Raw genomic sequence first — 12,559 nt, forward strand, 5'->3', positions numbered from 1 at the left:
ACCACGGGGAAAATGGGAAAAATCGCGTGGGAAAGTGGGGGAAGATCACAGGGAAAAATGGGGGGGAAATTGGGGAAAATCACAGGGAAAAACGGGGGGGAAATTGGGAAAAATCACAGGGAAAAATGGGGGGGGGAAATTGGAGAAAATTGGGAAAAATCACAGGGAAAAATGGGGAAGATCACAGGGAAAAATGGGGGGGAAATTGGGAAAAATCGCGTGGAAAATGGTGGGGAATTGGGAAAAATCGCGGGGAAAAATGGGGGGGAAATTGGGAAAAATGGGGGGGAAATTGGGAAAAATGGGGGGGAAATTGGGAAAAATCACAGGGAAAAATGGGGGGGGGAAATTGGAGAAAATTGGGAAAAATCACAGGGAAAAATGGGGGAAATTGGAGAAAATTGGGAAAAATCACAGGGAAAAATGGGGGGAAAGGGGGGTCGGAAATGAAGGAAAATTGGAGTGGAATGGGGAGAAATAGGGGAAAATGGGGAAAAATCACAGGGAAAAATGGGGGGCGGGAAATTGGAGAAAATGGGGAAAAATCACAGGGAAAAATGCGGGGGAAAGGGGGGTCGGAAATGAAGGAAAATTGGAGTGGAATGGGGAGAAATAGGGGAAAATTGGGAAAAATCACAGGGAAAAATGGGGGGGGGGAAATTGGAGAAAATTGGGAAAAATTACAGGGGAAAATGGGGGGAAAGGGGGGGAAATGAAGGAAAATTAGATTGGAATCGGGAGAAATAGGGGAAAATTGGGAAAAATCACAGGGAAAAATGGGGGGAAAGGGGGGTCGGAAATGAAGGAAAATTGGGGTGGAATGGGGAGAAATAGGGGAAAATTGGGAAAAATCACAGGGAAAAATGGGGGGAAAGGGGGGTCGGAAATGAAGGAAAATTGGAGTGGAATGGGGAGAAATAGGGGAAAATGCAGAAAAGTCGGGAAAATGGGAATAACTGGGCGAAAAATTGGGGGTGGGGATTGGGGGACCCCCTGGCCCCCTCCTGACAGCGCTGCCGGTTCCACAGGGGGTTCCCCGCCCGCCGACTACACCAAGGTCATCACCACCTTCCGCTTCCTCTCCCAGAAGCTTTTCATCTCCGTGTCCGTCCTGGCATCCCTGGGAATCGTCCTGGCCGTCGTCTGCCTCGCCTTCAACATCTACAATGGTCACGTCAGGTCAGAGGGAGGGGACAGAGGGGAGGGACCCCCCCCCCATTTCCTGGTGATTTGAAGAAAAATGGGAAATTTCGGGAAAGCAGAACCCATCCCACCTCGACGACCTCTTCTTCCTGGAGGACAAAAAGAGGGAAGATTTAAAAAAAAAAAAAAAAACACCAGGGGAAATGGGGGAAAAAAATTAAGAAAACGAGGAAAAAAAATGGGGGGGAAAAACTGTGGGAAAATTGAGGAAAAAACGGGGATGTGCTAGGAGGAAGCCAGAGAAAAGCCAGGAGAAAAACGGGGAAAAACAGGGAAAATTGGGAAAAGCAGGGAAAAAAATGGGGAAAAAAAACAAGAGGAAAAGAGGAGGAAAAAAACCAGAAGAAAAACTGGGAGAAAACAGGGGAAAACCGGCAAAAATGGGGAAAGTGGGGGAAAACAGGAGGAAATTTGGGAAAAAAACCAGGAGAAAAAAATTGGGAAAAATGGAATGTCCTGCCCTTTTCCTGCAGGTACATCCAGAATTCCCAGCCCTACCTGAACAACATGACGGCCGTGGGTTGCACCCTGGCCCTCGCTGCCGTGTTTCCACTGGGATTGGACGGATATCACATCAGCCCCGGGATGTTCCCGTTCGTCTGCCAGGTCTGGGACAACCCGGGGGTGGGAAGAGGGGGGATGGGGGACAAACAGGGATGGGGACAGCTGGAAACGCAGCCCAGGTGGGGAATAGACGGAGATACAACCAGGGAATGGGAAAAACTGGAGAAGGAACAGCTGGAGACGCGGCCGTGGAATGGGAATAACCATGAGATGGGAATTGGGGAAGGGACAGGTGGAGATACAACCAGGGATGGGAACAGCTGGGAGAGGAACAGTTGGAGATACAACCAGGGATGGGGGGACAAACAGGGGTGGGAACAACTGGGAGAGGAAGAGCTGGAAGAGGAACAGGTGGAGATACAACCAGGGATGGGAAGAGTTGGAAGAGGAACAGGTGGAGATAAAAGCAGGGATGGGAACAGCTGGAAGAGGAACAGTTGGAGATACAACCAGGGGTGGGAAGAGTTGGGAGAGGAACGGTTGGAGATACAACCAGGGGTGGGAACAGCTGGGAGAGGAACAGTTGGAGATACAACCAGGGGTGGGAAGAGTTGGAAGAGGAACGGTTGGAGATACAACCAGGGGTGGGAAGAGTTGGGAGAGGAACAGTTGGAGATACAACCAGGGATGGGGGGACAAACAGGGGTGGGAACAGCTGGAAGAGGAACAGGTGGAGATACAACCAGGGGTGGGAAGAGTTGGGAGAGGAACAGGTGGAGATACAACCAGGGATGGGAAGAGTTGGAAGAGGAACAGTTGGAGATACAACCAGGGGTGGGGACAACCAGGGGTGGGAACAGCTGGGAGAGGAACAGTTGGAGATACAGCCAGGGGTGGGAACAGCTGGGAGAGGAACAGGTGGAGATACAAACAGGGGTGGGAAGAGCTGGAAGAGGAACAGGTGGAAGAGGAACAGTTGGAGATACAGCCAGGGGTGGGAACAGCTGGGAGAGGAACAGGTGGAGATACAACCAGGGGTGGGAAGAGTTGGAAGAGGAACGGTTGGAGATACAACCAGGGGTGGGAACAGCTGGGAGAGGAACAGTTGGAGATACAACCAGGGGTGGGAACAGCTGGGAGAGGAACAGTTGGAGATACAACCAGGGATGGGGACAAACAGGGGTGGGAACAGCTGGAAGAGGAACAGGTGGGGAATAGATGGAGATACAACCAGGGATGGGGACAGCTGGAAGAGGAACAGTTGGAGGTACAACCAGGGGTGGGAACAGCTGGGAGAGGAACAGTTGGGAGAGGAACAGTTGGAGATACAACCAGGGGTGGGAACAGCTGGGAGAGGAACAGTTGGAGATACAACCAGGGGTTTATTCCCATTTTGGGGTGGTTTACACCCTTTTGGGGGGATGTCCCCTCTCTGGGGGCGGTCCAGGGCGTCCTGGGAAGTCCCAGCTGGAAGCCCAACTGGAAGCCAATCCCTTTTAGGCCCGGCTTTGGCTCTTAGGCCTGGGCTTTAGCCTGGCCTACGGCAGCATGTTCACCAAGATCTGGTGGGTCCACACCGTCTTCACCAAAAAGGAGGAGAAGAAGGAGAAGAGGAAGGTGAGGGGGGGGGACCTCCAGGGTGGGGGGGAAGTCTCAGGGGTGTTTTTGGTGACCCATCCTCATCCCTGAACCCCCAAATCCCAGACTTTGGAGCCCTGGAAACTCTACGCCACCGTGGGGCTGCTGGTGGGGCTGGACGTGGTGACCTTGGTCGTGTGGCAGATCGTGGACCCCCTGCACCGAACCATCGAGGTGGGGGTTTGGGGGGGGTCCCCAAAAATTCAGGAGTCTGGGAAGTCCTCTGTCCTTGGAATTGTGGGTTTGGGGGGGGAGCCTTTTGGGGGTCCCCAAAAATTCAGGAGTCTGGGAAGTCCTCTGTCCTTGGAATTGTGGGTTTGGGGGGATTCAGGGGAGTTTTGGGAGTCTGGGGGTTGTTTTGGGGGCTCTGGGCGTTCGTTCCAATCCCTCCCTTAAAATTCAGGGATCTGGGGAACTTCTGGGGATGTCTTGGGGGGGGTCTTCAAGCCATCCAAGACCTTTGGGGGGATTCTCTTGGTATTCAAGGTGTTTGGGGGCATCTCCTTGACCCTGGGGGGGGCTCCCCACGGCTCTCACCCCCTCACCACCCCCTCTGTGCCCGATTCCCACCCTGAATTCCCAGGAATTCACCAAGGAGGAGCCCAAGACGGACCTGGACGTGTCCATCCTGCCCCAGCTCGAGCACTGCAGCTCCACCAAGATGAACACGTGGCTGGGTGGGGGTTGTCAGGGGTCCTGGGGGGGGTGGTTTTGGGGGTTCTGTGGGGGCTCAGAGGGGTTAGGAAGGGACAGGAGTGGGATGGGGAGTTGTAGGGGAAAGGGGGTTTTAGGGTTGTTTTGGGGGTTTGGGGGTGTTTTTGGAGGTAATGGAGGGTTTTGGGGGTCCAGGGGGTTTTGGGGGGTCTGGATGGTTCTGGGGAGGTTTAGGAGGTTTTTTTGGGGGGGACGAGGAGGTTTTGGGGGTACAGATGGGTTTTTGGAGGCGCACGGGGAGGTTTTGGGGTTCCCTGTTTGACCCCCAATCCCCCTGTTTTCTCCCCTCCTTTTTCCAGGGATATTTTATGGCTTCAAGGGTCTCCTGCTCCTTCTTGGCATCTTCTTGGCCTACGAGACAAAGAGCGTCTCCACGGAGAAGATCAACGACCACCGCGCCGTCGGCATGGCCATCTACAACGTGGCGGTAAAAAAACCACCCCAAACCACCCCAAATCCCACCCTGGTGACCCCAAATCCCACCTGGTGACTCCAAATCCCCCCCTGGTGACTCCAAATCCCCCCCTGGTGACCCCAAATCCCACCTGGTGACCCCAAATCCCCCCTGGTGACTCCAAATCCCACCCTGGTGACCCCAAACCCCACCTGGTGACCCCAAATCCCCCTGGTGACTCCAAATCCCCCCTGGTGACCCCAAATCCCCCCTGGTGACTCCAAATCCCACCTGGTGACCCCAAATCCCCCCTAGTGACCCCAAATCCCACCTGGTGACTCCAAATCCCCCTAGTGACCCCAAATCCCACCTGGTGACCCCAAATCCCCACCTGGTGACTCCAAATCCCCATCTGGTGACCCCAAATCCCCACCTGGTGACTCCAAATCCCCACCTGGTGACCCCAAATCCCCACCTGGTGACTCCAAATCCCACCTGGTGACCCCAAATCCCCCTGGTGACCCCAAATCCCCACTGGTGACTCCAAATCCCCACCTGGTGACCCCAAATCCCCCCTGGTGACTCCAAATCCCACTTAGTGACCCCAAATCCCCCCCTGGTGACCCCAAATCCCCCCCTGGTGACCCCAAATCCCCCCCTGGTGACTCCAAATCCCACCTGGTGACCCCAAATCCCATCTGGTGACCCCAAATCCCACCTGGTGGCTCCAAATCCCACCTGGTGACCCCAAATCCCACCTGGTGACCCCAAATCCCCCCTGGTGACTCCAACCCCCCTGGTGACCCCAAATCCCACCTGGTGACCCCAAATCCCACCTGGTGACTCCAAATCCCCCTGGTGACCCCAAATCCCGACTCCTGGTGACCCCAAATCCCACCTGGTGACTCCAAATCCCCCTGGTGACCCCAAATCCCACCTGGTGACCCCAAATCCCACCTGGTGACTCCAAATCCCCCCTGGTGACCCCAAATCCCACCTGGTGACCCCAAATCCCACCTGGTGACTCCAAATCCCCCCAGGTGACCCCAAATCCCCCTGGTGACCCCAAATCCCACCTGGTGACCCCAAATCCCCCTGGTGACCCCAAATCCCACCTGGTGACCCCAAATCCCCCTGGTGACCCCAAATCCCCCTGGTGACTCCAAATCCCCCTGGTGACTCCAAATCCCACCTGGTGACTCCAAAATATCCCCACCTGGTGACTCCAAATCCCACCTGGTGACTCCAAACCTCCACCTGGTGACCCCAAATCCCCCCCTGGTGACCCCAAATCCCATCTGGTGACTCCAAATCCGCCCCTGGTGACTCCAAATCCCCCTGATGACCCCAAATCCCCCCCTGGTGACTCCAAATCCTTCCCTGGTGACCCCAAATCCCCCCCTGGTGACCCCAAATCCCCCCCTGGTGACCCCAAATCCCACCTGGTGACTCCAAATCCCCCCCTGGTGACTCCAAATCCCAACCTGGTGACCCCAAATCCCACCTGATGACTCCAAATCCCCCCCTGGTGACCCCAAATCCCTCTTAGTGACCCCAAATCCCCCCCTGGTGACTCCAAACCCCTCCAAACCCAACCCTGAGACCGCCCCCTGACCCGGCTACAACGTGGTGGTCAAACCGACCCCATAAGACCCCAAGCCTGCGTGGTGACCCCAAAACCCCCCGTGGGATGACCTCCAACCCCCCCCTGCAGGTGCTTTGCCTCATCACTGCCCCGGTGACGATGATCCTGAGCAGCCAACAGGACGCCGCCTTTGCCTTCGCGGCGCTGGCCGTCGTCTTCTCGTCCTACATCACCCTCGTCGTGCTCTTCGTGCCCAAGGTGGGCTTGGGACCCGCCCCACGGTGACCCCAAAAACCCCAAAACCCCAAAAACCCCGCAGGGACCCCAAAAACCCCAGAGTGACCCCAAAAACCCCACAGGGACCCAAAAACCCCAGAGTGACCCCAAAAACCCCGCAGGGACCCAAAAACCCCAGAGTGACCCCAAAAACCCCAGAGTGACCCCAAAAACCCTACAGTGACCCAAAAAACCCCACAGTGACCCCAAAAATCCCACAGCGACCCCAAAAACCCCACAGTGACCCCAAAAACCCCGCAGTGACCCAAAAACCCCACAGGGACCCCAAAAACCCCAAAAACCCCAAAAACCCCGCAGGGACCCCAAAAACCCCAGAGTGACCCCAAAAACCCCAAAAACCCCGTAGTGACCCCAAAAACCCCACAGTGACCCCAAAAACCCCAGAGTGACCCCAAAAACCCCAAAAACCCCGCAGTGACCCAAAAAACCCCAAAAACCCCACAGTGACCCCAAAACCCCATAGTGACCCCAAAACCCCACAGTGACCCCAAAAACCCCAAAACCCCACAGTGACCCCAAAAACCCCAAAAACCCCGCAGTGACCCCAAAATCCTGCAGCGACCCCAAAAACCCCACAGTGACCCCAAAAACCCCAAAAACCCCAAAAACCCCAAAAACCCCAAAAACCCCGCAGGGACCCCAAAAACCCCGCAGGGACCCCAAAAACCCCACGGTGACCCCAAAACCCCGCAGTGACCCCAAAAACCCCAAAAACCCCACAGTGACCCCAAAAACCCCGCAGTGACCCCAAAAACCCCAGAGTGACACCAAAAACCCCGCAGTGACCCCAAAAACCCCAAAAACCCCACAGTGACCCCAAAACCCCACAGTGACCCCAAAAACCCCAAAAACCCCACGGTGACCCCAAAACCCCGCAGTGACCCTAAAAACCCCAAAAACCCCAAAAACCCCCCAGTGACCCCAAAAACCCCAGAGTGACCCCAAAAACCCCACAGTGACCCCAAAAAACCCCACAGTGACCCCAAAAACCCCAAAGACCCCAAAAACCCCACAGTGACCCCAAAAACCCCAGAGTGACCCCAAAAACCCCGCAGTGACCCCAAAAACCCCACAGTGACCCCAAAAACCCCAAAAACCCCAAAAAACCCCACAGTGACCCCAAAAACCCCACAGTGACCCAAAAACCCCACAGTGACCCAAAAAACCCCAAAAACCCCACAGTGACCCCAAAAACCCTGCAGTGACCCCAAAATCCTGCAGGGACCCCAAAAACCCCACAGTGACCCCCCCAGTGGATTTTTGGGGTCAATCCCATAACTCCTGTGCCCCACTGACCCCACACTGACCCCACACTGACCCCACACTGACCCCAGAGCCATCCCAGTGACCCCCCAGTGGATTTTTGGGGTCAATCCCATAACTCCTGTGCCCCACTGACCCCACACTGACCCCACAGCCATCTCAGTGACCCCAGAGCCATCCCAGTGACCCCACACTGACCCCAGAGCCGCCCCAGTGACCCCACAGCCATCTCAGTGACCCCAGAGCCATCCCAGTGACCCCACACTGACCCCAGAGCCGCCCCAGTGACCCCACAGCCATCTCAGTGACCCCAGAGCCATCCCAGTGACCCCACACTGACCCCAGAGCGCCCCAGTGACCCCACAGCCATCTCAGTGACCCCAGAGCCATCCCAGTGACCCCACACTGACCCCAGAGCCGCCCCAGTGACCCCACAGCCATCTCAGTGACCCCAGAGCCATCCCAGTGACCCCCCAGTGACCCCCCCAGTGGATTTTTGGGGTCAATCCCATAACTCCTGTGCCCCACTGACCCCACACTGACCCCACACCGACCCCACAGCCATCCCAGTGACCCCAGAGCCATCCCAGTGACCCCACACTGACCCCACACTGACCCCACAGCCACCCCAGTGACCCCAGAGCCATCCCAGTGACCCCCCAGTGACCCCACACTGACCCCACAGCCACCCCAGTGACCCCAGAGCCATCCCAGTGACCCCACACTGACCCCACACTGACCCCAGAGCCATCCCAGTGACCCCAGAGCCATCCCAGTGACCCCCCCCAGTGGATTTTTGGGGTCAATCCCGTAACTCCTGTGCCCCACTGACCCCACACTGACCCCACAGCCATCCCAGTGACCCCCCAGTGGATTTTTGGGGTCAATCCCATAACTCCTGTACCCCACTGACCCCACACTGACCCCACACTGACCCCAGAGCCATCCCAGTGACCCCACACTGACCCCCCCAGTGGATTTTTGGGGTCAATCCCATAACTCCTGTGCCCCACTGACCCCACACCGACCCCACACTGACCCGACACCGACCCCACAGCCATCCCAGTGACCCCAGAGCCATCCCAGTGACCCCAGAGCCATCCCAGTGACCCCACACTGACCCCACAGCCATCCCAGTGACCCCCCAGTGACCCCAGAGCCATCCCAGGGACCCCAGAGCCATCCCAGTGACCCCACACTGACCCCCACAGCCATCCCAGTGACCCCCAGTGACCCCCAGTGGATTTTGGGGTCAATCCCATAAAACTCCCGTGCCCCACTGACCCCACACTGACCCCACACTGACCCCACAGCCATCCCAGTGACCCCACAGCCATCCCAGTGACCCCACACTGACCCCACAGCCATCCCAGTGACCCCCCAGTGACCCCCCCAGTGGATTTTTGGGGTCAATCCCATAACTCCTGTGCCCCACTGACCCCACACTGACCCCAGAGCCATCCCAGTGACCCCACACTGACCCCCACAGCCATCCCAGTGACCCCCCAGTGACCCCCCAGTGACCCCCCAGTGGATTTTTGGGGTCAATCCCGTAACTCCTGTGCCCCACTGACCCCACAGTGACCCCACACCATCCCAGTGACCCCCCCAGTGGATTTTTGGGGTCAATCCCATAACTCCCGTGCCCCACACGCAGATGAGGCGGCTGATCACGCGGGGGGAGTGGCAGTCGGAGCAGCAGGACACGATGAAAACGGGATCCTCCACCAACAACAACGAGGAGGAGAAATCCCGGCTCCTGGAGAAGGAGAACCGCGAGCTGGAGAAGATCATCGCCGAGGTCTGGGGCTTGGGGAGCCCCCAGATAGGGTTGGGACCCCAAATGGGGGTTGGGGGACCCCAAATGGGGGTTGTGGGAGCCCAAATGGGGGTTGTGGGACCCCTAAATGGGGGTTGGGGGAGCCCAAATGGGGGTTGGGGGAGCCCAAATGGGGGTTGTGGGAGCCCAAATGGGGGTTGGGGGAGCCCAAATGGGGGTTGTGGGACCCCAAATGGGGGTTGTGGGAGCCCAAATGGGGGTTGTGGGACCCCAAATGGGGGTTGTGGGAGCCCAAATGGGGTTGTGGGACCCCAAATGGGGTTGGGGACCCCAAATGGGGGTTGGGGAGCCCAAATGGGGGTTGGGGAGCCCAAATGGGGGTTGTGGGAGCCCAAATGGGGGTTGTGGGACCCCAAATGGGGGTTGTGGGAGCCCAAATGGGGGCTGTGGGACCCCAAATGGGGGTTGGGGAGCCCAAATGGGGGTTGGGGACGCTGAATGGGGGTTGTGGGACCCCAAATGGGGGTTGTGTGACCCCAAATGGGGGTTGTGGGACCCCAAATGGGGGTTGGGGAGCCCAAATGGGGGTTGGGGGACGCTAAATGGGGTTGTGGGACCCCAAATGGGGGTTGTGGGACCCCAAATGGGGGTTGTGGGACGCTGAATGGGGGTTGTGGGACCCCAAATGGGGGTTGGGGGACCCCAAATGGGGGTTGGGGGACCCCAAATGGGGGTTGGGGGACCCCAAATGGGGGTTGGGGGAGCCTAAATTGGACTGGGGACTCCAAATAGGGTCGGGACCCGAAATGCGGTTTGGGGGATCCTTAAATTAATGAGTTGAGACCCCCAAATGGGGGTTGTGGGACGCTGAATGGGGGTTGGGGGAGCCTAAATTGGACTGGGGACTCCAAGTAGGGTCGGGACCCCAAATGCGGTTTGGGGGATCCTTAAATTAAGAGTTGAGACCCCCAAATGGGGGTTGTGGGACCCCAAAATGAGGAACGCTAAGATTGGGGGGGCGTTTGAGGACCCCAAATGGGATTTTAGAGATGGGGGGACACACCCAATGGGGGTTTTGGGGGGACCCCCAGATAAGGGGGGGATTTCCATTCCCGTTCCCAGAAGGAAGAGCGAGTGTCGGAGCTCCGGCAGCAGCTCCAGGACCGGCAGCAGCTCCGCTCCCGCCGCCGTCCCTCCAACCCCTCGAGGGAGAACGGGGACAACAACCACTTCCCCCCGGGGCTGGGGGCACCCCCTGCAGCCCCCCCGGGCGGGGGAGGAACGACAGGACCCCCCTTCTACCAACCCAACCTGCCCCTCGTGCGTTGCCTCGTGTCGGAGCAGGCGGAGAAATTGGGACGCGGGAATTGCGACGGGAGCCGCGTCCACCTCCTCTACAAGTGACCCCCACCCCCCACCCGGGGCTAGGAGGGGGTTTGGGGGCTTAAATCAGGGCAGGGCATCAACAGTTAATTGTTCATGAGGGTTTTGGGGGGTCTCGGAGGTGGTTTTGGGGTGGTTTTGCCCTCCCTGGGATTCCGGGAATGCGGTGGTCATTGGGTGGGAGGGGTTTATATCAGGGGGTGGGGCCTCTTTGCGTCACTGCTGATGACGATTTTTGGGGGTAATTGTAGTGGTTTGGGGTGTTTTCCCCCCCTTTCCCAGAGTTCTGGGTGTTTTCCTGGAAGCGGGTGGGAAAGTGGGGTGGGAGGGGTTTATATCAGGGGGTGGGGCCTCTTTGCGTCATTGTTAATGACAATTTTTGGGGTAATTGTGGTGGTTTGGGGTGGTTTTCCCCCCCTTTCCCGGAGTTCTGGGTGTTTTCCTGGGATCGGGTGGAAAACTGGGATGGGAGGGGTTTATATCAGGGGGTGGGGCCTCTTTGTGTCATTGTTAATGACAATTTTTGGGGTAATTGTAGTGGTTTGGGGTGGTTTTCCCCCCCTTTCCCAGAGTTCTGGGCGTTTTCCTGGGATCGGGTGGAAAAGTGGGGTGGGAGGGGTTTATATCAGGGGGTGGGGCCTCTTTGCGTCACTGCTGGTGACGATTTTTGGGGTAATTGTAGTGGTTTGGGGTGGTTTCCCCCCCTTTCCCAGAGTTCTGGGTGTTTTCCTGGGATTGGGTGGGAAAAGTGGGTTGGGAGGGGTTTATATCAGGGGGTGGGGCCTCTTTGCGTCATTGTTAATGACGATTTTGGGGGTAATTGTGGTGGTTTGGGGTGGTTTTCCCCCCCTTTCCCAGAGTTCTGGGTGTTTTCCTGGAATCAGGTGGAAAAAGTGGGGTGAGAGGGGTTTAAATAAGAGGGAGGAGCAAGGGATGAGTTAAAAAAGCGGGAAGAGCCCCCCAAAATTCCCCAAGACCCCCCGGTCTCCTCTAGTCAAACCCCCCCAGTTATCCCACAAATCTGACAGTAATACCGTAAATCCCACAGCATTCCTATAATCCTACAGTTATCCCATAAAACCTAAGTTATATCCAAAACCCCCCTCACCCCCGTTTCCCAAAAACCTGACAATCATCCCCAAAAACCCCAGTTATCCCAAACACCTCACAGTTTTCCTACAGAAATCCTAAAGTCTCCCCATAAACCCCACAGCAACCCCATCAATGTCTACGCTCATCCCACAAATTCCACGCCGTTCCTGGTGCCTTCCCACTCCCTCTCTGCAATTCCCAAACATCCTCCCATCCCTTCCCCCTCTTCCCAATCCCGAGAATCCCCATAATCCCCTCTATTTCCCTGACCCTGGGATCCCATTCCCAGGGTTGTACTCCATGGGAATTCCCATAGTTTTAGGTCTGGGCTTTGTCTCCAAGCCCAGTTTTGAATCCAAGGCAGGGTGTTGTTCCCAATCCCTCGGGAACGGCACAGACCCCGAGGGTGGGGTTTTGGGACGAGGGTGGAGCCAGTGGGATCACCTGGATGGAATTCCACGCGTCCAGAGAATTCCCAAATTCCCAGACTGTTGTGTCTGGGTCCGGCCCCTCCTGTACAGTTGCACTTTACTGGGAAAACTGGACTCTTTTTCCTTCTTTCCAAATGTCCACGTGGTGTTTTTCAGGGAAGGGGTTTGGGAAAGAGCGGTCCTGGATTTTTGAGTGTTCTGGTTTTTTTGGGAGGGGAGCTTAGAATGAACACCCAAATATCCCTAAAAATGCTCCCAAAACACCCCGCCTCGAG

The 12,559-nt window shown here is 56.9% G+C and overlaps 1 protein-coding gene across 1 annotated transcript in view; it reads left to right on the forward strand.

Moving 5' to 3' along the window:
- Positions 1-12,419, forward strand: part of GABBR1 (gamma-aminobutyric acid type B receptor subunit 1) — a 20,217-nt gene extending 7,798 nt beyond the window's left edge. Inside the window, exons 10-19 of the mRNA XM_050306035.1 lie at positions 1,029-1,179; positions 1,677-1,809; positions 3,208-3,324; positions 3,412-3,519; positions 3,929-4,022; positions 4,359-4,486; positions 6,168-6,296; positions 9,256-9,399; positions 10,501-11,213; positions 11,646-12,419. Coding sequence (XP_050161992.1) covers positions 1,029-1,179; positions 1,677-1,809; positions 3,208-3,324; positions 3,412-3,519; positions 3,929-4,022; positions 4,359-4,486; positions 6,168-6,296; positions 9,256-9,399; positions 10,501-10,782 — 1,286 coding nt within the window. The 3' untranslated portion in view covers positions 10,783-11,213; positions 11,646-12,419. The remainder of the gene's footprint in view (positions 1-1,028; positions 1,180-1,676; positions 1,810-3,207; positions 3,325-3,411; positions 3,520-3,928; positions 4,023-4,358; positions 4,487-6,167; positions 6,297-9,255; positions 9,400-10,500; positions 11,214-11,645) is intronic.
- Positions 12,420-12,559: the final 140 nt, after the last annotated feature.

Source organism: Myiozetetes cayanensis, unplaced genomic scaffold (genome assembly GCF_022539395.1).
Source record: "Myiozetetes cayanensis isolate MyiCay16 unplaced genomic scaffold, myiCay2020 scf107, whole genome shotgun sequence".
NCBI lineage: Eukaryota > Metazoa > Chordata > Aves > Passeriformes > Tyrannidae > Myiozetetes > Myiozetetes cayanensis.